Consider the following 27706-nt stretch of genomic DNA (forward strand, 5'->3'; position numbering starts at 1 on the left):
CTGTACTGATAAACCCGGCAGCCAATTTGCACACAGTAAAGTCCCACAAATTGCAAATTAGACAAGCGACGAGTTGATCCATTTTGCTGGTGCTGGCCAAAGGATAATTGGTGGCAAAGACGTGGAGAGAATTCACCTACTCTTTGAATCGTGCAATGGAATCTTTTACACCCACTTAAAAAGGTCCTGGTTTAACGTCACATCCAAAAGACAACACCTCTGACAATGCAGCACTCCCTCAGCATGGAGCTGAACTAAACTGTCAGTCTAAGTTACATGCTCACTTCCGCCGGTGGGGTTTGAACCCACAACCTTCCTACTCGGACGAGAGCGTTACACCAAAAATTAACATTTCTCTTCAGGTGAATGTCAATCATTTTATAAATAAACCATGAATTTTATTCATCCCTTCCCTCGACTCAAATTTTCCCTCCTGAACAATGTGATCATCAAAGGAGGCCCCTGCAGATGTCAGGTCGTCTGTCAAAATGGCCACTTTTCAGGTCTAGGCCTGGACAGGTTACGTGACACGGCAAAGCCAATTTTGTCCTTACCCAACAGCCACATTTTTCCAAGAGCTAAAGCACGACAACTCCAGCTTTCAGTTTATTGCAACAGTAATTACATGCAGTTAAATGCTTAAATGAATTTGTCTCCTGTTTAATCTACTATAACTGATCTTCGCTATAATACAAACTGATGTCAACTATAATTACTCTGCGAGAAAAACAATTTTCTGAGACTTTGAGAACAGTATTCACTAGAGTTTAATTCTGCAATACACAAGTGGATTTCCAATTAATTACTTGATTTACCTGGTGAAATATGTAATTTAAAAAGTAATTTCAGTTTGTCTGTAAATGATCCATTGTACATCACATCTGCAAGAGAAAAAACTGAATTAGTAAATGCATAACTCATGATCTCAAATCCTTCATGATTTTAATGAAAGATGTGACAGAATAAAGATAAACTGTTCTTTGCATTTTGACAAAGTGCAAGTATAAGAAAGTCAATGAATGTTCTGCATCCTTCTTAGCACTACGTCTACAGCAAGTGGCTGAAATTTATATCATTTTTCAAAACAGTCCACAACTGCATAAAGAAGTGCTCCATTAGCGGGTGCACAGGAATAGCCCCTCGCATCTGCTCCGCCATTCTATTAGATAAAGGTACTGGGTACCTCAACTCAATTTTCCTGCCTTTGCTCCATATCCCTCAATACCTTATACAACAAAAATTTATTAATCACAGTATTGAAAATTTCAACTGACCCCTAACATCCACAACTTTTTGAAGGAAGAGAATTCCAGATTTCTACTACCCTGTGTGGGCAAGAGCGTTTTCTGATTTCATTCCAAAATGGCCTAAGCTCTAACTATAAGATTATGCCCCCTAGTTCCAGATTCCTCCACCAGAGTTAATAGTTGCTTCATATCTACCCTATCGAATTCCTTAATCATTCTAAACACCTCGATTAGAAGGGAATACAAACCAAGTTTAGCCAACCTGTCTTCAAATTTTAACCCTTGAAGCCCAGTTATCATTCCAGGGCTGAAGGTAGTGGTGACTCACGTTAAGACTGTGATCCAGGCTGTACCTCACCCAGCCACTCCTTAAGGGGGGGGGGGGGGGGGGGGGCGAGGCAGAGTCTTTACATCCACACATACTTCCAAGCAGTGGTCACCAGATGCAATTAGCAACAAGAACCCGGACTGATTTCTCCCTTCCATTGCCAAGTGGCACAAAGACCAAGTGTAGGAATTGCCATTTGCCCGAGTGAGACCAGCTGGTTTAACATAGATGAGGGACTGATCTGTGCCACCCTGCTCTGCACTACACTAGCGGCATTTTCAACCAGATATAAAATATAATAAAAGGTCAGATGGGGGAAATCTGCTCATTTTCAAAAGGAACCCAAAATCTACTGACTGAAAATTCCTCCTTTAGGAAGTCTCTTGATTCCAGATTCAAGCTGCACACACTAACTGCAGCTTTGATATGAAGCAATACCGCTTTTACATGGTCTCTCCAGTTTCACAGCAGACTAGATTTGAAATTCCAGAAATCACAAAGATTAAAACATGTTCATATATAGATATCCTCCCATCACATTACACAGGAATTATTTATGGCAAAATATCAAGCTCTTAAAAAAAAAAAGATACCCACAGTTTGAAAAGCAAATGTTTTACCTAGAACACATGAAAACTCTTTGAAATTGATGAGACAGTCAGAGTTCTCGTCCATAAGCCGGAAACTCCATAGTGCTAACGAGTCTGCATTTGCAGAGTGTGACCACGGACTCAGGTGCTTGAACAACGTGCAGTATTGTTTACTATCAATCTGATACTGCTCTAGATATGGCAGACTGGAGTCGTGGTGCTTGAGCGCTGGACTGTGTGGAACCCAGTAGCAACTTAAAAAATGCTCCTTCTGTAAAAAGGGAGAGAGAAATATTTAAGACTCTCAGGTCGAAACGTAAATGCTCCAGTCATATTGAACAAACCTTGTTAGACAAGGCAAGTTTTCAAAGAATGGGTTGTACAGATTCCCACAAAGGGTTATATATATATATATAATATATATATATATAAAGTAGTAATAATAAGTACAGTTCAAGGTTGAGAATCTATGGAAAAAGTTGAGGTCTGGTGTTGCCTAAATCTAAATTATAACCAGTTCATTCAAAACACGTGATACAGTGTTGCTGAAGTGCCAGAAATGGAGATTTTTGGGTTTTTGGAAGTTAGATGCACAAATTAATGACATGTTGATGGTGGCAATGGTTTATTTTTTTTTTAAAGTTAAATTTAAGGAAATGTTTATTCAGTATCACAGTTGTGGATAGTGATCATTGGTAACCTATATAATTAAAAGTAGTGTGCAGTGTCACACTTTTTGAAAAGTATCACAACTCCAATGTGTCACACACAATAGGAATACGAGTAGGCCGTTCAGCCCCTCGAACCTAAACTGCCATCAGTTGAACCCTCACTCATAAAATGCAGTTGGCTCAAATAACAATTTCCCGGTTAAGTCAAAATATTAGATTGACTAAATGCGAGCAAATCACAAGTAGCACAAAGTCCAAATTACGACCAAGTAAACTGCATTAAATTAATTTCTGAACAAATATTTAATTGGTAACTCAAGAGATAAGTGATTATTTGAGCCACAGCTCTTTGCCCTATAAATATGTGAAGCCCTGACTTACATTTTTGAGGTAACACACTTTTAGATGCCACTTTTAAAAGGCGTGATGTGACAGATGTCTGATTTCATATCACCTTGTAGGAAACATGCTTGACAGAATTTGGCTAGAATCATAGAATATGACAGAAGGAGTCCATTCGGCCCGTGCCAGCTCTCTGCAAGAGCACTGCGGCTAGTCCCACTCCCCTGCCCTTTCCCTGTAGTCCCATAAATTTTCAAGTATTCAAACAATTTACTAAAGTTACAAATGGATTTTAAGTGACCTTAAACAGCTCGAAGAGGTCTTCCAGTTCTTTAGGACTGAACATCACTTCTTGAGATACAACCCGCAGCTAAAACACAAAGGATTCAAAAAGTTAAACGTAGTACAGCAAGATTTAATACAGCATGTCCAAATCAGACTGCAATATCATTGCCTAACATACAGCCCAAATTTAATCAGTATGGACCAAGGTCATTCATTTACAAGATAGGCAATTCAAAAATAAATAAGTTATTCATAATTTGTCAAATATTTGATCAAATAAGAATGTTATAAAAATTTATATTATTCTGTAACCTCTGATCTTCTACACATGACATGCATATAGGTGGAACATGACAGGACCAAGATAATTGCTTTGCTGATCCAGGATAATAACCACAGTAATTAGTGATAGATTTAGAAACTTGTGCAACAGAAAGTGGATAGATATGCTCAGAAAATCAAAACTGGCAATAAAGTAGCAGCTTAGAGCATTGTGCAGATGGATATATTATGTCAGGCAGAGTAATTTGCTTAGAAATAATACAATAAGTGACAATTGAGTACTTCAACGTCTGTATTAATGTTCAATAAACCACACGAAAAAGTGAGTTGCAATCGCTCTCATTTAATCCTACAACACAAGGGGCCCAAGTTTCCACATGATTCGCGCCTGATTTTTAGGAGCAACTGGTGGAGAACGGACTATTTTAGAAATCGCAATTCTCCACATTTTTTTTTCTGCAGTTCTAGTCAGGTAGAACAGTTCTACTTTCGAACAGAACATTTTCTTCAAAAGGGGGCATGTCCGGCCACTGACGCCTGATTTGAAAGTTTCCACAGTGAAAATGTACTCCAAACTAAAGTAGAATGGTGCCAGTGAAGATTTTTGTAGAACTGAAAAAACCTGTTCTACACATTAAAAAAATCAGGCGCAGGTTACAAATTAGGCGTCCAGAACGAGGTGGGGGGGGAGGGAACTTATTAAATTCGACAATAAATCCTTATTTATACTTATACAAATAAATCCAATCTGAATAAACATTTATAAGCCAAGAAAAGATTAAATAAACCATCTTCCTACCTGTGTGAAAGTGCTTCAGCCAGGGAGAATTCTGCAGCCGTTCGTGTCGCTGAGCGGGCGGGAGGGAGGGAGGGAGGGAGGGAGGGTGTCTGGTCGGCTTGGGGGGGGGGGGGGGGGGGGGAAGAGAAGCAGGTGTCGGATCTTGTCGGGGAGCAGGAGCTGGCCGTGGGAGGAGCCTTATTCACGCAGCCCCAGTGAGGCCATTCAGCCAGGGCTAGGGGCTGCGTACTTCGGGCCCCTCCCACACAGTTCGGCGCCTGGAGCTACTGCACTTGCGTGTCGACTGTAGCGCGCATGTGCAGAGGTCCCGGCACTGTTTTCAGCGCAGGGACCTGGCTCCGCCCCCCCACAGCTCGTGCTGGCTACGCCGAGGGCCAGAGGACCTGTAAGTCGGTGGAGAATACCGAGGATTTTTTTAGGCGCCGTTTTAGGCGTGAAAAACGGGCGCCCAGCTCGGAGGGGCACCGTTTTTTTTTTCTCGTGGAAACTTGGGCCCATTGGGCCCAAGTTTCGGCCTCAGTTGCTCCTGATTTTTTGGAGCAACTGGTGTAGAACGGAGTATCTTAGAAATTCAAATTCTCGGCATTTAGTTTGCTCCAGTTCTAGTCAGTTAGAACAGTTTCACTTTGGAACAGAACTTTTTTTTCCAAAAGGGGGCGTGTCAGGCCACTTACGCCTGTTTTCAAAGTTTCGTCAGTGAAAACTTACTCCAAACTAACTTAGAATGGAGTAAGTGAAGATTTTTGTACGTTCGAAAAAACCTTGTCTACACTTTAGAAAATCAGGCGTAGGGAATGGGGGGGTAAAAGGGAAGTTTACAAACACTAAACACTTCAATTTTACAAATAAAAAGCCATCATCAATAATGAATGAGAAAAACATCAATAAATCAACCAAAAAAAATTAATAATTTTTTTAAAAAAAATCAATAAAACAAAACATTTTCTACTTACCGACTGCAGCAACGGGAGCCCTCCAACAGCGTGCTGGGATGCCCCCCCCACCCTACAGTGTGTCAATAACTGTCAGTAGATGGGGGGGGGGGGGGTAGTGGAAAGGAGAAGGGGGGGGGGGGAGGAGTGGCAGGAGACTGAACAGGCCAGGCCCAAGACTTCGGGCAGGGCCCGTTCCCAGCACCAGATTTACAGGTAGGTGGCGTTGGGGCGGGGTCGGATCGGGTCCGGGGGGGGGGGGGGGGGGGGAGGGGGAGGGTCCGGTCCGGGGGCTGGAGGGGGAGAAGCGGAAGTCGGGTTGGTGTCGCGGTCAGGTCCGGGGGGTGGGGGGGGGTGAAAGCGGGAGTCGAGTCGGGTCGGGAGGAAGCAGGAGCTGGATGTGGGAGGAGCCTTATGCACGCTGCCCCAGAGAGACATCGGCCAGGGCTAGGGGATGCGTGCTTCGGGTCCCTCCCACACAGTTTTGGGCGCCTGGAGCTATTGCACATGCGCGCCCACTGTAGCGTGCATATGCAGAGGTCCCGGCACTGTTTTCAGCACAGGGACCTAGCTCCGCCCCCCCACAGCTCGTGCTGCGCTGCGCCGAGGGCCAGCAGGAAGCCAGGGAATCTGGAAGTTTTTTTTAGGCGCACTTTGTGGCGCGAAAAACGGGCATCCAGGTCGGGGCTGCGCCGTTCTAGGCGCGGCCCGAATCTTGGGCCCAAGGTGTCTAAACAAAGTCGCAAAAGAGAAATGAGGACCAAGTTAATTCATTTAGATTGAATCTATGTTTTTATCTTTAAAGCAGTTAATGCCTGAATATTATAAGTGGGCTCCCAGTCATTGTAGTCTCCTGGATTGACAGGGTAGATGCCGAGAGGTTGCGTCCCCTGGCTGAAGTGTCTAGTAACTAAGTGGCACAGTCTCAGGATAAGGGGTAGGCCATTTAAGTCAGAGATGAGGGAGAAATTACTTCACTCAGAGGGTTGTGAATCTTTGGAATTCTCTGCCCCACAGGGCTGTGGATGCCAAGTCTTTGAGTATATTCAAGGCTGAGATAGATAGATTTTTGGACTCCAGGGGAATCAGGCAGGAAAATGGAGTACAGTCGATGATCAGCCATGATCTTATTGAATGGCGGAGCAGGATCGAGGGGCCGTATGGCCGACTCCTAATTCTTATGAAACTTGTTTGATACCATTTAGGTAAGGTAAGGTGGGGGGGCAGTTTTTGCATAAATTGGCCTCAAGTTCTCTCTTTTACCTCTCCTGGGAGATTGCTTGGCTCGCAGGTTGGCATTGGCAGATGGGGCTGATGCTATGTATAAATCACACCATGGCAATATAGGACAGGCTTGATGTACCAGCTAGTCTTTTCCTGTCCTTCATCTTTATATGTTTGTATGTGAAGGTTGCCCATGAATAGAGCACATTGGAGCATTTAACAGACTGCAGACAGAGATGCAAATCCAAGTCTCAACATGAACTCCTGACCTCAGTAGCCATGCCGTCATGACAAGGAGGAAAAGAAAGTTGTCATGCAAGGTGAAAAGAGGGATCAATAGCAGGATGATGTGTTTTCCCCGTAAACAAGGAACATCAAAATGTTAATCCAAGCTGCATCATCTGGTTAAAGAACAGTCCGAGAGCAGACTGCCTGCCTATGCTTCACTCAAAAGGAATTGTTTGTTGGATTTAATTAAAACAACACTTTCTAAATCATTGGCCGATATCTGACCTCCTACATCACAATTAAGTGCTGAAGATAATTTATTCTTCCACTTTACAAGCAATACACTTGAGGGAATGTAGAGCTAAGTATGTGTGTGAATACCAAAAATGCTGAAAGCAAAAAAAACACCCGTAGCTCGAGAGAAACCCCATTAACCACACAGTATGCAAATAATTTCATACACAGTACATGCATTCGCTCATTAAAAGGCAAAACAGAATTTACCACATTATGTTTTGTGGTATCTTCCAGAGTCTGAATCACATACAGCCTGTTCCTACGTCGCATACTCTCAACTTCCATTGATTGAATATCACCATATTTCTGCAATTAAAAAAAATCAGCTTCAAATAATTTACTGATGTAGGAAAGAAATTGAAATTAAATATAAAAAGAGTCTTGTATCCTACCCAATAAGTAGCTATGGTAATGGTCTATGATTTTACATGGTCCGTTACAGGGAACATTAGCATGCGTTTAATTATTTTATCTTATACTCCTGTGAAACACCTTGGGACGTTTCATTACATTAAAGGCGCTATATAAATACAAGTTGTTGTTATTGATGGAACACTCGAGAGAGAAGGAGCAAACTCGTTCAATGGAGACAAAAAGAACATGGTTGACTGATAAGGCAACCAAAAGTCACCAAATATTCTTTAAAGGAGGTCACTGAACAACAACCTTAGCAACAGATTAACGGGAGGGCAGATGGGCCGTTAGTGAAGGGATACCATTTCACAAGGAAGAAGGGAAGTGAAATGCAGCAATCGAGTCAAGTCTCGCTGCTCTTGCAGTGGCAGTTTACGATGTGGTGCAGGTCTTCAAATCAATGGGGTGACGTGGATTTCTTTTGTTAGCTTTTATCATTTGAAAGACTATGAACTCAAGACCAGCACTTGCTCCTGCTTAAATTTTGTTGTGTGTTACGGCACTGAATGTCAAACCAAGTTTTAAACTATGAACTAAAAAGAGTATAGCTCTTGAAAAGCAATGCTCTCAGATACGCTCAAGGCTTTTTGCATCAAGGTCATAAGGCCACCTTGTTCTGCAATATTGGTCAGGGTACAAAAAAAATTATACATTAACAATTCAGCCCTTATACAGCACCCTCATACAAGTTTGGCAGTGGCAATTATAATATAAATCTATATACTGAATGCCATGAACAATTAAAATACATGATAAAACTACATCAACAGACACTTGGACCATCCAAAAACAGAGGATTCTGGTTCAAGGAGACCTAGGGAGCTATTTTTGATCGTAACACAGAGGCACCATTCTGCAGATTACAAGCTTGGTGGACCTCTAACCTTGGGCCTCGCTAACCATTTTTCTGGGCTACTTTTGGGCGGGGGATGTGGTTGGAGAAATCAGAGTTGAGTCCAATGGAAGGAGATCCTGACATCATCTTGTTTTCTCAGTTCAGGCACTGCCCATCTCTCTCAGTAATATCCAGATTGGCATAACAGTCTGTTTTTGCATTATCACTTTTACATATTTACACAGTGGTAGCATCAGGCTTTGTCACCAACCTCATAAGATTCCCGGATAAGCTCAGTTATGTCCACTTTCAGTTGAGGATTCTGGTTGTCACTGTCGAAAGGGGGATGATGAGTCATTGGTGGTAAAGGGCTGTCCTTGTTAGTAACATTATCAAAAAACCTGCAAGGAAATTTGACATTGCTTATTTAAAAAAGAGGCATTAAAACCAAGAGGTAGCTAACCATTAAAAGGAGCAATGCAGAACTCTCAAACTGTGCACAAAAGTTAAATCTTGTGACAATCACAAAGCATGCTAGATGAATTTGTTGAAAATGTATCGACATTGATAAGCTTCCCAACTACCAGTACAATTCTATAACCATACTAGAATGTTTAGTGCTGTGGTCAGGGAAGGGGAAAACTAATTTTGGATTCAAAGAGGCCCACGAAAAGTTTGAAGTCTCGGCTTCATTTAAACCTGGCAGACGAGCTCCGGGCCACCAATCAGGCATCCCAGTGTCGCTCGCCGGATCGAGGTCTCAAGATCAGGCCGGGACAGCTGCCAAAAAGGCAAGTGTTTTTTTATATTCGTTCCTGGGATGTAGCAAAGCCAACATTTATTGCCCAGCCCTAATTGCCCTCGAGAAGGTGGTGGTGAGACACCATTTCAGAGGGCAGTTAAGAGTCAACCACATTGCTGTGAGTCTGGAGTCACATTTCGACCAGACTGGGGAAGAATGACAAAATTTCCTTCCCCAAAAAGGACATTCGTGGAGCAGATGAGTTTTTAATGACAATCCGGTAGTTTCATGGTCACCATGCTAGCTTTTTATCAAATTCCAGATTTATTTAATTAACTGAATTTTAATTCCCCAGCTGCTGTGGTGGGATTTGAACTCATATCTCCAGATCATTAGTCCAGGCCCCTGGATTACAAGTCCAGTAACATAACCACCATGTTACTGTGCCCCTAAAGTCACAAAGGTGGTGGTGGTGGTGAAGGTCACAATTGCAGAGGGTAGGAGTCCCGGGACAATAGTGGCCCAAATTATTTTATGGGCCCTGGAAAAGTAGTAATGCATATACACACATGCATATATATATCTCAAATTTATGGGCAAGAATATATAAACTTGTCACATGCTCCCTTTGGTACAGGTGCCTTAGCACTCCCAGTGGTAGGAGGATATAATTACACTTTTAAGTGGGCAGTATTATAGGGGACCGAAATTAAGACACAACAGAAAGTTGGCGCACCTATGATTTTTTTTTTACCTTTTTTCCCCCGCCGCGATCAACGAGGCGGCCGTCAGATTGATTTTCAGGACTCATGATTTTTTAACATTGGACCGGAAGTCGGTCATAGTGGGGGCAGAAGTATGGCGGCAAGTAAGGTTGAGGGGCGGAAGTTGGAGTGGGATCGAGTCTCCGCCGCTGTCACTCAGCGACGGAGCAGTGGGGGTGTCACTGCGCGTGTGCATGACCATGTCTCTCCCCTCCGTTAATAGGGAGAGAATCGAGGATTTTTTTTTTTTTTTTTATAAAGATTCTGCCACTGGGCCACCAGGGAGGGTTCCGGCCGGGCCAGCGGCCTGACACCCAAGAGGTGGTGCCAGGCTGCATATTGACAGCCTGGCCGAATCCTTGGGGAACAATAGTCCGGCTGACATGGAAGTCAGCCAGCAAAAAAAATAAGATGGCGGCTGCGGCATTCGGCCCTCGCCTTTAATGACCGCTGCACCGCCAGGGCAGAGACACAGCAGCCAAGGTGCACCGACAGAAAAAGCTGTCGGGGGCACTGTTCATCAGCTCGTAGTTTTCAGCAAATTTGGGGAGGATTAAAATGGTGAAGAATAGTGGCGATGCGCACTTTGATGACGCTTTGCGGCGGTCAGCAACAGCGAGGTGGAAATGGGGGCAGGCCGAAAAATCCCCAAGGTGAATTTGGGTCGGAACGGCCAATGGACTGGAACGCAGAGGCCACTTGATTCTGCCGCAAAACGGTGGTAATGGGCCTTATACGGACCCCGAATTTTCTCCCCTAGAATTCATAACAGAAGTTTAAAAATATAAACAGAATGTAGGACTTCAAAATGGGGACTGAATTACATCAATATGCCCTGGTTAAATTGTCCCCCACCAGTCAACCTCATTTCACTTGCTAACTACTTCATCCTGACTCTCTTGTGCAAGTATATATCTCTTGTACCAGACATTTAAATAGCACTGAAAATTTACAGCAAAGAAAAATTAAAATTCAAGATCCATACTTGTTTAAAATAGTCACTGCTTCAGCATCATCTTTGCAGAGTACCAACTTGTCCATGTTATAATCCAGAACTGCCAGGCCAACCTGCAGGATTGCCTTTATACCATCATAGAAAAAGCAGTCAACTACATTTACTGCACTCTCAATGGGCAACACAGAAATAAAGACGGTGAGAAACCAGGACAAGGAGACGGATGAAAAAAAAGTCATGTCCGTCATGTGGTCAGTCAACTGAGGAAGGTGGCTTCTAATAAATTCTTCAAAAACTGCCTGATCCACCAGAGCACCTGTTAAAATAACAAGAACATATTGGTAACTAGATATAAACCAGGACACGAGAATTATTTCTCTCCGACCCCCCTCCCCAACCCCACTCCTGTGCTAGTGACTATTCTACTTCAAAAATGCTTGTAATCCAATTGTTCAAAGCCTATTTTTAAAGCTTTATATTATCCTTAAACACCCTTCATTGAGAGCTGACTCAAAATAGCAATACTTTCAAAATTTGTATTTATCCAAGGACTCTGAAGTGTAAATTAGTTTGAACCAGGTGCTTATTCAATTGGTGCGAAAGGGAACTATAAACCACGACATAAAAGCAAAATAACCAGCCAGCAACACTGTGGCACTGCTTCAGTATTTGTTTGTCAGACAGAACCATTGCAAACCAATTTACATGCCTCATCCAAATGCTGGGATCAATGGGGTTAAGTTTCGGACTGAGTTGCTCCTATTTTTTTGGAGCAACTAGTTTATAATGGAGTATCTTAGAAATTGCAATTCTCGGCATTTAGTTTGTTCCAGTTCTAGTCCGTTAGAACAGTTTCATTTTGGAACAGATTTTTTTTTGAGCGCGCTGGGGGGGGAGGGGGAATGGAAAAGAGAGCGCGCAAGAGGGGGGTGGAAACAGAGAGAGAGCGCGCGAGCCAGAGAGAGAGGGGGAGGGAAAGAGAGAGAGAGAGAGAGAGAGAGCGAGAGCGAGCGCTTGGGAGGGGGGGGGGGGGGGGGGGGGGGGGAAAAGAGAGCTGAACAGGCCCAGTCGACGAGAGGAAGCCAGACCGAGGTGGGGGGAAAAGAGAGCGGAGCGGGAGCTTGGGGGGGGGAATGGAAAAGAGAGCGCGCAAGAGGGGGGTGGAAACAGAGAGAGCGCGCGAGCCAGAGAGAGAGGGGGGGGAAGAGAGAGAGGGAGAGAGGGAGAGAGAGAGAGAGAGAGAGAGAGAGAGAGAGAGAGAGAGAGAGAGAGAGAGAGAGAGAGAGAGAGAGAGAGAGAGAGAGAGCGCGCTTGGGGGGAGCTGAACAGGCCCAGTCGACGAAAGGAAGCCAGGCCGAGGTGGGGGGAGAAAAGAGCGCGGACTGGGGGGGGGGGCGCAGACCGGGAGCGGGAGAGCGGGGGTGCCAGAGCTCGAGGAGGGAGGCCCAGTCGATCTTGGCAGCCCCGTGAGCCCATTCGGCCAGGGCTAAGGGCGGCATTGGGCCCCTCCCACACAGTCTCGGCCACCTGGAGCTACTGCACATGCACACATTGTAGCACGCATGTGCAGAAGTTCTGGCATTTTTATCAGCGCCGGGACCTGGCTCCGCCCCCCCCACAGCTTGTGCTGTGCTGCGCCGAGGGCCTGGATCCACCTGAGGGAGGGGAGAATACAGAGGCAAGTTTTTGGTGCGGGTTTGAGCGTGGAAACCAGGCGTGGCTCGCGGGGCTGTGCTGTTCTAGGCGCGGCCCAAAACTTGACCCCAATGTTTCATCATTGCAACGCAGACTGCAGTAAAGCTACAGTATTAAACAAATCAAGAAATGCATAGAAAAATTTATTACTACCCAGTAAAAAAAAGCACTTTGAGGGAAAAGAGTCAGAGCCAAGCTCACTGGGTTAAAATGCTTTCTTTTATCTTCCAGACTTGGGTTAGAATTGAAGCCGGACTGATAAGATGAAAATCATCTTACATGGCAGAATACTAAGAGGTTAGATCATGAGCGGTATACACGTTAGCATCTCCCTAACAAAGTGAAAATGATGGCAGAATACAAGGGTGAATATTTTTTAAGAAAGCAAGTGTCAATCAATGGGCTTAAACCACAAATATGGATCTATAACACAGACGAGTTCAATCTTTAATGTCATAATTTGACAACATTTCAGGAAGGTTTCTCTCCTATTAAAACAAGATTTTTTACAAAAATGTAACTAATGTTGAAAAAAAGTCATCTCCCCACTGGCTGTAAAAGTCCCGAGAAATGAATTTTAGTCTCAGCCAAATTCTCAATGAGATACAAGCACCAGAAGGGGATAAAAATGGACTTAATTTGTTAGACTTATTTCGGGCCATGAGAATGATTCGGGAATGAAATAGCCACACAGCTGCAGTAGGGAGCACTAGTGAGGTTGGGGGATAATGAGAGTTCAGGGAGCTCGATCTTGAATTTAACCAAGTACTGTATTTGACCGAGGAGGGCTTGCGACAAACATTGTTCCGTTTCCCACCAGTGAAAGCTCCAACCTTCAGGAGCAAAAATATTTCAACAGCATCTCAAATCATTTCCTGAATATTTTGGGCAAGCAATTCAGGTTTCTTTTAAACCATCTGAAGTCATTAAACTGTTGGTGAAATAACGCTGAAATTGAAAACTGAACTTAAGCTTTCAATCAGCACATTTTAAGTTAGCTGCTGTTAGCAAAACATAAAAATAGATAGTAAAAGCTTTTACCGATATATAAAAAGGAAAAAAGAGTAACTAAAGTAAATGTTGGTCCTTTAGAAGATGAGAAGGGGGATTTAGTAATGGGAAATGTGGAAATGGCCGAGACCTAAAACAATTATTTTGCTTCGGTCTTCACAGCGGAAGACACAAAAACCATGCCAAAAATTGCTGGTCACAGGAATGTGGGAAGGGAGGACCTTGAGACAATCACTATCACTAGGGAGGTAGTGCTGGACAGGCTAATGGGACTCAAGGTAGACAAGTCCCCTGGTCCTGATGAAATGCATCCCAGAGTATTAAAAGAGATGGCAGAAGTTATAGCAGATGCATTGGTTATAATCTACCAAAATTCTCTGGACTCTGGGGAGGTACCATTGGATTGGAAAGCAGCTAATGCAACGCCTCTGTTTAAAAAAGGGGGCAGACAAAAGGCAGGTAACTATAGGCCAGTTAGTTTAACATCTGTAGTGGGGAAAATACTTGAAGCTATCATTAAGGAAGAAATAGCAGGACATCTAGATAGGAATAGTGCAATCAAGCAGACGCAACATGGATTCATGAAGGGGAAATCATGTTTAACTAATTTACTGGAATTCTTTGAAGATATAACGAGCATGGTGGATAGAGGTGTACCGATGGATGTGGTGTATTTAGATTTCCAAAAGGCATTCGATAAGGTGCCACACAAAAGGTTACTGCTGAAGATAAAGGTACGCAGAGTCAGCGGAAATCTATTAGCATGGATAGAGAATTGGCTGGCTAACAGAAAGAGAGTTGGGATAAATGGGTCCTTTTCAGGTTTGAAATCGGTGGTTAGTGGTGTGCCACAGGGATCGGTGCTGGGACCACAACTGTTCACAGTATACATAGATGACCTGGAGAAGGGGACAGAGTGGAGTGTAACAAAATTTACAGATGACAAAGATTAGTGGGGAAGCGGGTTGTGTAGAGGACACAGAGGCTGCAAAGAGATTTGGATAGGTTAAGCGAATGGGCGAAGGTTTGGCAGATGGCATACCAATGTAGGAAAATGTGAGGTCATCCATCTTGGGAAAAAAAAAACACAGTAAAAGGGAATATTATTTGAAAGGGGAGAAATTACAACATGCTGCGGTGCAGAGGGACCTGGGGGTCCTTGTGCATGAATCCCAAAAAGTTAGTTTGCAGGTACAGCAAGTAATCAGGAAGGCGAATGGAATGTTGGCCTTCATTGCAAGAGGGATGGAGTACAAAAGCAGGGAGGTCCTGCTGCAACTGTACGGGGTATTGGTGAGGCCGCACCTGGAGTACTGCGTGCAGTTTTGGTCACCTTACTTAAGGAAGGATATACTAGCTTTGAAGTGGGTACAGAGACGATTCACTCGGCTGATTCCGGAGATGAGGGGGTTACCTTATGATGATAGATTGAGTAGACTGGGTCTTTACTCGTTGGAGTTCAGAAGGATGAGGGGTGATCTTATAGAAACATTTAAAATAATGAAAGGGATAGACAAGATAGAGGCAGAGAGGTTGTTTCCACTAGTCAGGGAGACTAGAACTAGGGGGCACAGCCTCAAAATACGGGGGCGCCAATTTAAAACAGAGTTGAGAAGGAATTTCTTCTAGAGGGTTGTGAATCTGTGGCATTCTCTGCCCAGGGAAGCAGTTGAGGCTAGCTCATTGAATGTATTCAAATCACAGATAGATAAATTTTTAACCAATAAGGGAATTAAGGGGTATGGGGAGCGGGCAGGTAAGTGGAGCTGAGTCCACAGCCAGATCAGCCATGATCTTTTTGAATGACGGAGCAGGCTCGAGGGGCTCGATGGCCTACTCCTGTTCCTAATTCTTATGTTCTTATGCTGTTAATATTCTGGATGTAATTAAACTGTAGAGACAGCACCCCCAAAACCCATAACCTCCACCACCTAGAAGGACAAGGGCAGCAGACGCATGGCAAGATCATCATCTGCAAGGTCCCCTCCAAGTCATACACCATCCTGACTTGGAAATATATTGCCGTTCCCTCATGCTCGCTCATTGAAAATCTTGGAACTCCCTCCCCAACAGCACTGTGGGTGTCCCTTCATCTCACGGACTGCATCAATTCAAGGCGGCAGCTCACCACCACCTTCTCAAGGGTAATAAGGGATGGGCGATAAATGCTGGCCTTGCCAGTGAGGCCAACATCACATGAATGAAAAGAAACATACACTTTGAAATATAGTCAAACCCAGTTACTGCACATTTATCACTGAAATGCACTGTTAGAACCAAGTATTGTAAAAGCACTCTGCAACAGATATAAAATTTCACTTGAAAGTAAAGACTTCTCCAAAATGTCATGTGATTATTTCATTTCAGACTACACTTGAACAGCATTTCAAGTAGATCTAATTATAGGGAAGAATTTCTCAAGGGCAATGCAACAATAAGTCAAAGTCTTCAAAACAGAGGAATTTGCAGTATGAACCCTTTTGGAGCAATACTTTCATAAAAGAAAACAAAGGAACGTAGAATAAGCACACATTGTCACGGTTATAACCTGGGCTCATTATCCAAATGCACAAGTGAATTAAGAAGAACTGCCGCATTTTCGTGTTGGCACTCTGCCAACTAGTTTTGGCATATGCCCATTTTACACAAATATCACACACTGTCAGTTTACTCGAGGCAACTGTTTGAACTTCAAAAAGAAGACAACGTGCGTCAGGCAGATTGTTTGGGGGTGGTGGAAGCGTGATTTGGCAATTAGAACAGGAATAGAGATGCAAGTATGCATCTGAATCAGCTCTAATGTGAAAAGCCACGCCAAGGTGCGACACATTTAATCCTGTACCAAGTTACTACAGATGCATCGGCCATGTCTATGAAAGAAGAGAGTCCAAAGAGTACATGGTGCCAAACCGTGCCTGGGTTGTGGCAGTGGTACTGTCCTAAGCATCATCAGGAACTATAAGCTGAGGGATCAAAGTCTGGAAGGGTGCCCTCAGTTGCGAGATAAAGAGTTACTCCGGGGAGGAATTAGTAATTACCTCCAGGGAGGGATCAGATGTAAGTTGCCCTTGTGCTGGTAGAATTTGATGCAGGTAGGTGCCAAAACCGCAGTACTGATCAGTAGTAATGAGTTCCTGGCACCAAGCAGCAAAAGCGTTCTCAACCTTTGACAGATAATAATATGCCAGGACAGCACTTAAGCTTGTTTTTGAAGCAAATGGGCAGGCAGCATGTCAGTGCTGGTCAGTACCACCTTTTTTCCTACGGTAGTAGCAAGGAAAATCAAATGTCAATATCCAAGCCAAAGCTTCCAGTGTAACAGCGTGGCTATCTGGTAGGCTGTCTGCAAATTTCCTGAGGGCTGTGCTCAATGGTGTGCTCCAGGGTCAGATTAGCAGCTCCACAGTTGCACGTCCGTACCAAAGAGCTCTCGGTACCAGCAGCTTTAGCAGGTGTTAACACACTGACTGAACTATGGCAGCACTTAAGCTTATTTTTGAAGCAAATGAGCTACTGCGTGAGTCAGTGATGAAAGACGTACCATATGTAACATAGCTTGTCTGTAATACAGTCTGTGCCACATGAAAAATTCCAACACCTTGGGGTGCTAACGTTCTTCACTGGTTTTTGTCTGCATATGGCTTCCTCACGAGGTCAGGATTGAACATAACAAGAACATAAGAAATAGGAGGAGTCGGCCATTTGGCCCATCGTGCCTGCTCCGCCATTCAATAAGATCATGGCTGATCTGATCATCGACTCAGCTCCACTTCCCCGCCCGCTCCCCATAACCCTTTACTCCCCTATCGTTCAAAAATCTGTCCATCTCCGCCTTAAATATATTCAATGACCCAGCCTCCACAGCTCTCTGGGGCAGAGAATTCCATAGATTTACAACCCTCAGAAGAGATTCCTCCTCATCTCAGTTTTAAATGGGCGGCCCCTTATTCTGAGACTATGTCCCCTAGTTTTAGTTTCCCCTATGAGTGGAAATATCCTCTCTGCATCCAGCTTGTCAAGCCCCCTCATAATCTTAAACGTTTCGATAAGATCACCTCTCATTCTTCTCAACTCCAATGTGTATAGACCCAACCTACCTTCCTAAGTCAACCCCCTCATCTCCGGAATCAACCTAGTGAACCTTTTCTGAACAGCCTGAAATGCAAGTATATCCTTCTTTAAATATGGAGACCAAAACTGCACAGTACTCCAGGTGTGGCCTCACCAACACCCTGTACAGTAGTAGGACTGCTCTGCTTTTATACTCCATCCCCTTGCAATAAAGGCCAACATTCCATTTGCCTTCCTGATTACCTGCTGTACCTGCATACTCACTGCTTTTCATGCACAAGGAACCCCAATTCCCTCTGTACTGCAATACTTTGCAATTTTTCTCCATTTAAATTGTAATTTGCTTTTCTATTTTTTCTGCCAAAGTGGATAACATCACATTGATAACACCAGAAACCATACACCCCAAAAAACATGTCTTTTCTTTATTTAGGATGCTTGCAGCACAAAAGATAGTGTCTTATGCCATCATGTCAACACTTCAAAAATATAAAATTAATACCAAATTTCCCAATAGACTAGTCATTTACAGATACTCTCAATCTAATCTAACCTACTGCTCCAGAGAGGCTGGAAACCTTGACCCAAACTTTTGGCAATGAGTGTTCCAACATGAAGAGCAAAAAAAATGTTAGCTCAGTCAAAGGAACTGGCATAATGAGTTGTCCTGGGCTTTACCCACAGACAAGATAACTTGCATTTATATAGCACCTTCAAAGTAGTAAAAATGTCCCATGGCGCTTCACAGGAGTGTTATCAAATAAAATTTGACACCAAGCTACATTAGGACAGGTCAAAGAGGAAGACTTTAAAGAGAAAGGGATAGAGAGGCAGAGGGTTTAGGGAGCGAATTCCAGAGGTTATGGACTAGGCAGCTGAAGGCATGGCCGCCAATGGTGGAAGGATGAAAATTAAGGATGCTCAAGAGACCAGAACTGGAGCAGCACAGAAATCTGAGGAATGTAGAGGGCTAGAGAGATAGAGAGGGGCGCAGCTATGAAGGGATTGGAACACAAGGCTGAGAATTTTAAAATTGAGGCATTGTCGTACTGAGAGCCAATGTAGGTCAGCGAGCATAAGGGTGATGGGCGAATGGGACTTGGTGCGAGTTAGGATACAGGCAGCATTGCTGTGGATGAGCTTAAGTTTCTGAAGGGTGGAAGGCAGGAGGCCAGCCAGGAGAGCATTGGATTAGTTGAGTCTAGAGGTAACAAAGTCGTGGATGAGGGTTTCAGTAAATGAGCTGAGGTAGTGACAGGGTTGGGCTATGTTACATTAGTGGAAGCACACACCGTGTGCTGCCTATCTGCAACATCATGACAACACTTGTACGTGCTCATTTGTCCCAGAAGCTGTCAACCTGGGCTACAATGCAACAGTAAAATGAAGACGAATGGAAACACCTGTTGCAGTTGCAGCAATTAATCTTCCAAGGCAAGTTCACTTGTCCAGAACACTGTTTGGCCGCAGGGAAATATTCATGCGTGCAGAAGCTATATGGCTTTGGATAAATATTTGTCTTTCAAAGATTGATCCAGCTGCATCATGACCATGTCAACATGTAGAAACACCAGCTTTTGATCGCCTGTAGAAACAGGCCTTGAAGAAAGGTGTTCAACCAATGAAAATTTGCTTCTTAAAAAGGAAAACTTGCTCCTACATCCAAAATGGACAGTGGAAGTAGAGACACAAAAACTACGAGAGAGATTAGAATAGCTACGTGGAATAGAACAATTTAAACTTTTTTTAAAAATTAAAAGTTAAAGTTGGGGAATGGAAAGGAACGGGGAATAGCAGTACGAGTACAAGTAAAGCATTATATTCATGTAAAGTTGTGATTCAGATACAATTTAGTATTCGAGTCCCTGTATGAATACAAATACTCTTGGACTGGAGGGAGGTATACAGTGGTGTTCCTCAGGGATTGGTTCTAGGACCACTGCTTTTCTTGATCCAAGTTAAAAACATGGGGCTAGAAATTCAGTTTTTCACCATAGTGGTATTTTTCCAGCATTTATCACTAAAAATACCACAAATTATAACTCCATTTTTTTTTTAAAAAGGCTGAAGTTTCGTGAAAAAATGCGCCCAGCGGTAAAAATCAGCGCTGCACGAGGATTCGCGACAGAAACCACGGTCCTTGCCAACTTTAGTCCGAGGCCGATTATCACGAAAAGACAGGCCCATGGGAGGGAGAAAACAAACGCCTAATCTACGGCGATAGTGGTATTTCCAGTCTTGCATGCCAGTGGTCTGCTCTTCAACGGTATTTAAAAACCACCGGCACAAGACTTCGGCGAAATTATCTGATCACCATTTTTAACCAAAAGCGGCAAAACATCGCCAAAAAAACGGGTGCAAGGTTGCCGAATTTCATGCCCATTGGGCTAGAAATTGGCCAGCCTTGTGCCTGTTTTTTCGGTGATATTTCGCCGTTTTTGGTGGAAAAGGGTGATCAGGTAAATTGGCCAAAGTCTTGCGCTGTCAGTTTTGAAATACTGCTAAAAAGCAGAGCGCTGGTGTGCAAGACGAAAAAAGGTGCTATTGCTTTAAACTGGCCATTCGGCGCACCTGTATTCTGGGTGAAAAAAGCCACCCGGGAAAAACCTGCGTTGCAGTCCCAAAAACAGCGGTGAGTGTGAAGACCTGCAAAAAAGGTAAGTTAAAGTTTTTATTTTAAATTTTTTTGCAGCGATTACTTCGTTAAGGGTCTTATAAATGTTGTGATTTTTTAATTTTTTGCTACTTTCATGTTTTCCTCCATCCCAACGCCTGTCTCACAGCGGTAATCGGACTCGGACTAAAGTTGGCGAGGACTGCGGTCTCCTCCGCGAATCCTCGTGCAACGCCGATTTTTGCCACTGCGCGCATTTTGCGACGAAACTTAGGCCTTTAAAAAAATGGCGGTGTGATTAACGGCATTTTTGGCGATAAATGCCCAAAAAAATACTGCAATGGCCACAAGCCAAATTTCTAGCCCTTAGACATGGTTGGACAGGGCACAATTTCAAAATTTACAGATGACAAAACTTGGAAGTATAGGGAACAGTGAGGAGGATAGTGATAGACTTCAAGGGGACATAGACAGGCTGGTGGAATGGGCGGACACATGGCAGATGAAATTTAACACAGAAAAGTGCGAACTGAAATTTTGGTAGGAAGAACGAGAAGAGGCAATATAAACTAAAGGGTACAATTCTAAAGGTGGTGCATGGAGAGAGAGACCTGGGGGTACACGAGCACAGATCGTTGAAGGAGGCAGGGCAGGTTGACAAAGCAGTTGAAGAAGCATACGGGATTCTGGGCTTCATAAATAGAGGGAGAGAGTACAAAAGCAAGGAAGTTATGATGAACCTTTCTAAAATACTGGTTCGATCTCAACTGGAGTAGTGTGTCCAATTGCGGGGGCACCGCACTTCAGGAAGGATGTGAAGGCCTTAGAGAGGGTGCAGACAAGATTTACAAGAATGGTTCGAGGGATGAGGGACTTCTGTTTTGTGGATAGAACATGAGAAATAGGAGCAGGTGTAGGCCATTTGGCTCCTCGAGCCTGCACCACCATTCAATAAGTGTGGGGCTAATATTTGACCTCAACTACATTTTCCTGCACTATCCCCCCTGGGTATCCAAAAATCAATTGATCTGCCTTGAATATACTCAATGACTGAGCATCCCTCTGGGATAGAGAATTTTAACAATTCACCACCCTCTGAGTGAAGAAATTTCTCATCAGTCCTAAATGGGCAACCCCTTATTCTGAGACTGTGACTCCTGGTTCTAGACTCTCCAGCCAGGGGAAACATCCTGGAGAAAATAGACTGGAGAAGCTGGGGTTGTTCTCCCTGGAGCAGAGACGGTCGAGGGGAGATTTGATAGAGGTGTTCAAAATCATGAGGGGTCGAGACAGAGTAGAGAGAGAGAGAGAAAAACTGTTCCTATTGGTAGAAGGGTCGAAAACCAGAGGACACAGATTCAAGGTGATCGGAAGAACCAAAGGCGATATGAGGAAAATCTCTTACGTAGCGAGTGGTTAGGATCTGGAATGCACTGCCTGAAAGGGTGATGGAGGCAGATTCAATCAGGCTTTCAAAAGGGAATTGGATAAGTACCCGACAGGGAAAGGGCAGGGGAGTGGGACTAGCTGAAATGCTCTTGGAAAGCCGGCATGGGCGCGACAGACCGAATGGCCTCCTTCTGTGCTGTAACCATTCTATGATCTTACTGAATGGTGGAGCAGGTTGGAAGGGCTGAGTGGCCTAGTCTTGGTCCTATTTTGTATGTTATGTTGAACAGCGTCTCGACTGCTGAACGCAGGAACATAAAATAGCTTAACTTGGAAAATGAGGCAAGAGTTTTCTGCTTAAGTTAGAGGACTCCCACCCCCCCACCCACTCAATGTCCCCACACCATCTTCTATTCAGTGGTGCTGACTTTAAATTGGGCTTATGCAAAACTTGTAAAACTGGCTCCTTAATTTCAAAGCAATGTATTTGCAATGATACAATACCTTGTAATCACCACTAGATGTCCAGCAAACTGAAAATTCTCTACAATTCAAAATGTACCAACGAATTAGTGACAAATGCTAGCATAAATTTAGGTCAAGAATGCTCCAGCGCAACTCGTAAGGGACCTTACAAATAAAACAGTCTCAGTTGTACTGACCATAGATAGCAGGCAACTCAGACTGAGTATTTATCACTTTTTAATTTAATACACAGTAAAATTCTACCATCAATAAACCGGAGTTTCCACCACAGAGCCTTATTGGCAGAGACGGCAGTTTGGAAATATGGCTTCAACACTGCCGATTCCCTGGCATGCATTCCCATTTGGGAGTACACAATCCCTGAATAAACTTTATATACACATTAATTCTTAAAGCCATACCAATTATTCGGCGATTGAAGTAATCTGGCAGCATCCTTTCACACACAGCGACGAGTAACCAGAAGGCTTCTTCTTCTTTAGCATAAAGCAATAAAACAGATGTCAAAATGTTCATCGCCTAAGCAGATAAAGTGTAAAGAAGAAAAGATGCTGAAACTAATATTACATTACACACTACAATAAATAAATTGTAATCAATGTAACCTATTCATCTACAAAAATTAAGACATTTATTTTATAGGCCCTTTGTTAATGGAAAAGTAAAATTGGAGGGCAGTGAAACCCAAGGCAAAAAGCAAAAAGGGCCACATTACTGCAAAATTCTGAAGGGACAAAATGTGTTAAAAAGACAAGTCTGAAGGCTCTGTGCCTCAATGCGAGGAGTATCCGTAATAAGGTGGACGAATTAACTGCGCAGATAGCTGTTAACGGAATGATGTAATTGGCACCACGGAGACATGGCTCCAGGGTGACCAAGGCTAGGAACGCAACATCCAGGGGTATTCAACATTAAGGAAGGATAGACAGAAAGGAAAAGGAGATGAGGTGGAGTTGCTGGTTAAGGAGGAAATTAACGCAATAGTAAGGAAGGACATTAACTTAGATGATGTGGAATCGGTAGGTGGAACTATGGAATACCAAAAGGCAGAAAATGCTAGTGGGAGTTGATACAGACCACCAAACATTAGTAGTGAGGTTGGGGACAGCATCAAACAAGAAATTAGGGATGCATGCAATAAAGGTACAGCAGTTATCATGGGTGACTTTAATCTACATTGGGCTAACCAAACTGGTAGCAATGCGGTGGAGGAGGATTTCCTGGAGTGTATTAGGGATGGTTTTCTAGACCAATATGTCGAGGAACCAACTAGAGGACTGGCCATCCTAGACTGGGTGATGTGTAATGAAAAAGGACTAATTAGCAATGTTGTGCGAGGCCCCTTGGGGAAGAGTGACCATAATATTAAGATGGAGAGTTACACAGTTAATTCAGAGACTAGCGTCCTGAACTTAAGGAAAGGTAACTTCGATGGCATGAGATGTGAATTGGCTAGAATAGAATGGCGAATGATACTTATAAAGGGTTGACGGTGGATAGGCAATGGCAGATATTTAAAGATCACATGAACTTCAACAATTGCACATCTCTGTCTGGAGTAAAAATAAAACGGGGAAGGTGGCTCAACCGTGGTTAACAAGGGAAATTAAGGATAGTGTTAAATCCAAGGAAGAGGCATATAAATGGGCCAGAAAAAGCAGCATACCTGAGGACTGGGAGAATTTTATAATTCAGCAGAGGAGGACAAAGGGTTTAATTAGGAGGGGGAAAATAGAGTATGAGAGGAAGCTTGCTGGGAACATAAAAACCGACTGCAAAAACTTCTATAAGTATGTGAAGAGAAAAAGATTAGTGAAGACAAATATAGGTCCCGTGCAGTCAGATTCAGGTACATTTATAATGGGGAGCAAAGAAATGGCAGACCAGTTGAACAAATACTTCGGTTCTGTCTTCACGAAGGAAGACACAAATAACCTTCCGGAAATACTAAGGGACCGAGGGTCCAGTGAGAAGGTGGAACTGAAGGAAATTCTTATTAGGCGGGAAATTGTGTTAGGGTAATTGATGGGATTGAAGTCCGATAAATCCCAGGGGCCTGATAGTCTGCATCCCAGAGTACTTAAGGAAGTGGCCCTTGAAATAGTGGATGCAATGGTGATCATTTTCCAACAGTCTATCGACTCTGGATCAGTTCCTATGGACTGGAGGGTAGCTAATGTAACACCACTTTTTAAGAAAGGAGGGAGAGAGAAAACGGGTAATTATAGACCGGTTGGCCTGTCATTAGTGGGGAAAATGTTGGAATCAATTATTAAAGATGAAATAGCAGCGCATTTGGAAAGCAGCGACAGGATCGGTCCAAGTCAGCATGGATTTATGAAAGGGAAATCATTGCGGACAAATCTTCTAGAATTTTTTTGAGGAAGTAACTAGTAGAGTGAACCAGTGGATGTGGTTTATTTGGACTTTCAAAAGGCTTTTGACCAGGTCCCACACAAGAGATTGGTGTGCAAAATTAAGGCACATGGTATTGGGGATAATGTACTGATGTGGATAGAGAACTGGTTGGCAGACAGGAAGCAGAGAGTCAGGATAAACGGGTCCTTTTCAGAATGAGAGTGGACAGGTTAGATGTAGGAATAATGTTCCCGATGTTGGGGAGGTCCAGAACCAGGGGACATAGTCTAAGGATAAGGGGTAAGCCATTTAGGACTGAGATAAAGGATAAACCTCTTCACTCAGAGTTGTTAGCCTGTGTAATTCCCTACCACAGAGAGTTGTTGATGCCAGTTCATTGGATATAATTCAAGAGGGAGTTAGGTATGGCCCTTACGGCTAAAGGGATCAAGGGGTATGGAGAGAAAACAGGAAAGGGATACGGAGGTGAATGATCAGCCATGATCATGAATGGTGGTGCAGGCTTCAAGGGCCGAATGGCCTACTCCTGCACCTATTTTCTTTGTTTCGATGAACAGGACTTAGTCAGGGTTGGGGCGGGGGAGTTCGTAGGTGGAGATAATTCTGTAACTGACCATGTCAAGGTGTTGCTTGACTAGATTGTGTGACACCAGTTATCAGGAGGACTGGCTCATCATTTTTTTTACTTTATTATTTAACTTGGTAACAATTATTTCCAACCATGTGGCTTGCCAGGCCACTTCAATCGGTCATTAAGAGTCCACCACTTTATATGGGACTGGAGTTGTGTATAGGCTGCCCTACTGAAGGGATTAGTGAACTCGCGCTTTTTTTTTTACAACAATTAACCCACAGATGACCAGATTTATCAGATTCAATTTCACCACTTGGATGATGGGAGTTGACTCAACAAGGACACCCTCAAAGCCTCCTTGATAAAATGCAACATCCCCACGGACATCTGGGAGTCCCTGGCCAAAGACCGCCCAAAGTGGAGGAAGAGCATCCGGAAGGGCGCTGAGCACCTCGAGTCTCGCCGCCGAGAGCATGCAGAAAACAAGCGGAAGGAGCGTGTCGTAAACCAGTCCCACCCACCCCTTCCTTCAACCTCTGTCTGTCCCACCTGTGACAGAGATTGTAATTCCCGTGTTGGACTGTACAGTCACCCAAGAACTCACTTTTAGAGTGGAAGCAAGTCTTCCCTGATTGAGGGACTGCCTATGATGACGACTAGGTTGCTACTCCAGTACCAGCCACAACCTAACCCTTTTGTGAATTACAATAATAATGTATTACAGGCTGAGCGTCTGAAATCTGGAGTTCCAAAATTCGGAATGTTCTGGAATTCGGGCCGATCCGTGGCAGGGTCGTACCGGAAAAAGTTCCGAAATGCTGATCCCGCCGCTGCGCCCCCCCGCCCTCGGCAGCCCGACCTCGCCCCGGCCCTCGACGGTCCTGCCCGACTTGGCCCCAGCCCCCCCACCCGGGTGGGCCGATCTTGTCCCCTTACCTCGCCTGCCCGACCCCATCAACCTCAGTCCAGGCAAAGACGTTCCAAAATCCAGAAATACCCGGAATCCAGAACAGCCTCGGTCCCAAGGTTTCCGGATTTCAAACACTCAACCTGTATTGACGTATTTGCTCTCTTCTGCAAAGGGTAATTGATGCTAGATCAATTGTTAATTTTAAATCAGAGATTGATAGCTTTGTTTTAACCAAAAGGTATTAAGGGATATGGGCCAAAGTCGGGTCTATGGAGTTAAGTCGCAAATCAGCCACGATCTCATGGAATGGCACTGCAGGCTCGAGGGGCTGGATGGTCTCCTCCTGTTCCTATGTTCCTATTACTTCCAGTGTAGTACTACAGTAAATATTGACTTTGCACAGAAACAGATGTAAAATGTGGTGAAAACATTTTTGCAACAATATTAGACACGTGGAAAACCAGCATCATATTTAAGAATCTCCAAACAAAGCTTCTGAGAAATCTGCAGAGTTTTGGTTTGCTTGTTATGGAGTGCACACATGCTCCCCATAAGGACCAACCCCCACTTACCCAGGTGTAGACAGCTTAGGCACAGTTGGCAGAGCCCAGGCTTAGGAAACCACAAGTATACATGGCTGAAACTCTGCAACTGACTAATAAGAGCATTGGTAAAACCTCTTTCTGCTTGCCTAGCAAGGAATGTCCTACCCAATAGGACGCCTGCTTGCAGAGTTACCTGCAGTTGAGTGGGCAGAATCTTGGCCAGGTCTAATTGCCCCTCAAAGTTGCATGAGTGAAGCCAGGCTGGCTGATCAATCATCAACGGTGCCCTGGAGTACTGCAGACTAGCTTGGTTCAGGTATTACATTAATGAGTCTGCCACAGGGGGTTGACTTGGTTCCGAAATCCCATTGCCAGGCAGGGCACCTTGAAGGCATCTCCACACCCTAAAGGACCCCGCTTAACTAAAATAAATGAAATGAATACACACTGTAAAGTGGGAGTCTCAACCAGCTTGGATATCCAATCAGGCCAAACAAATTCATTTATCTACCTAACGCAAAGTGGTGCCCTTAGCCAGGAAAATTTAACCACGATCATGAACTTGATCCTCTTGATTGTTCTTTAGCCGCTCCCCAGATTTCTACCCAGCAGACTTTTATTCTAGGCACAACCTAAATTTTTGCAGAATGATGTTCAAAGCTTTCCTTACATACGGTTGCCTTGATACTACAAAAATAAAACCTTGAATGAAACACTTATAACTGAAAATGATAAAGCATTACTGAATGACCTGACAGTAGCCTATTTTAGGATTCCTGGAAGCATAGGCTGTGAGAACTCTCCTCAGCGCAGAGATGCCCGTATCACTTTGGAATGCTGGGTGTTCAGGCAGTGAGCGATGCAGATCACGTTCTATCTCATCAGTGGCCAAAGAACAGGTACCCATCGACCTTTCCACCAACTCGGAATAATAACCGGGATGAGCAGCCATGTCATTATTTGCACCTTTGGGTTGACAGACACAAGCCTTATTACTATTGCGCTGCCGTGGACCAAGGCAGCATTAATTAGCAATAATAACAGAAGGCAATTACTAAACTAAACATTTCAAAGATTATTTTCCATAATCACACAAT

At 43.9% G+C, this 27706-nt stretch overlaps 1 protein-coding gene across 1 annotated transcript in view; it reads right to left on the reverse strand.

The window, feature by feature from the left end:
* The window catches only part of tbc1d8b (TBC1 domain family member 8B), a 90686-nt gene that overhangs the window by 14178 nt on the left and 48802 nt on the right, over positions 1-27706 (reverse strand). Inside the window, exons 10-17 of the mRNA XM_070882858.1 lie at positions 27361-27575; positions 22603-22720; positions 10966-11251; positions 8746-8875; positions 7433-7531; positions 3480-3548; positions 2196-2436; positions 816-881 (exon numbers count right to left, since the gene is read on the reverse strand). Of these exons, the coding sequence (XP_070738959.1) occupies positions 816-881; positions 2196-2436; positions 3480-3548; positions 7433-7531; positions 8746-8875; positions 10966-11251; positions 22603-22720; positions 27361-27575 (1224 nt within the window). The remainder of the gene's footprint in view (positions 1-815; positions 882-2195; positions 2437-3479; positions 3549-7432; positions 7532-8745; positions 8876-10965; positions 11252-22602; positions 22721-27360; positions 27576-27706) is intronic.

Source organism: Pristiophorus japonicus, chromosome 6 (genome assembly GCF_044704955.1).
Source record: "Pristiophorus japonicus isolate sPriJap1 chromosome 6, sPriJap1.hap1, whole genome shotgun sequence".
In the NCBI taxonomy this organism is placed as follows: domain Eukaryota; kingdom Metazoa; phylum Chordata; class Chondrichthyes; family Pristiophoridae; genus Pristiophorus; species Pristiophorus japonicus.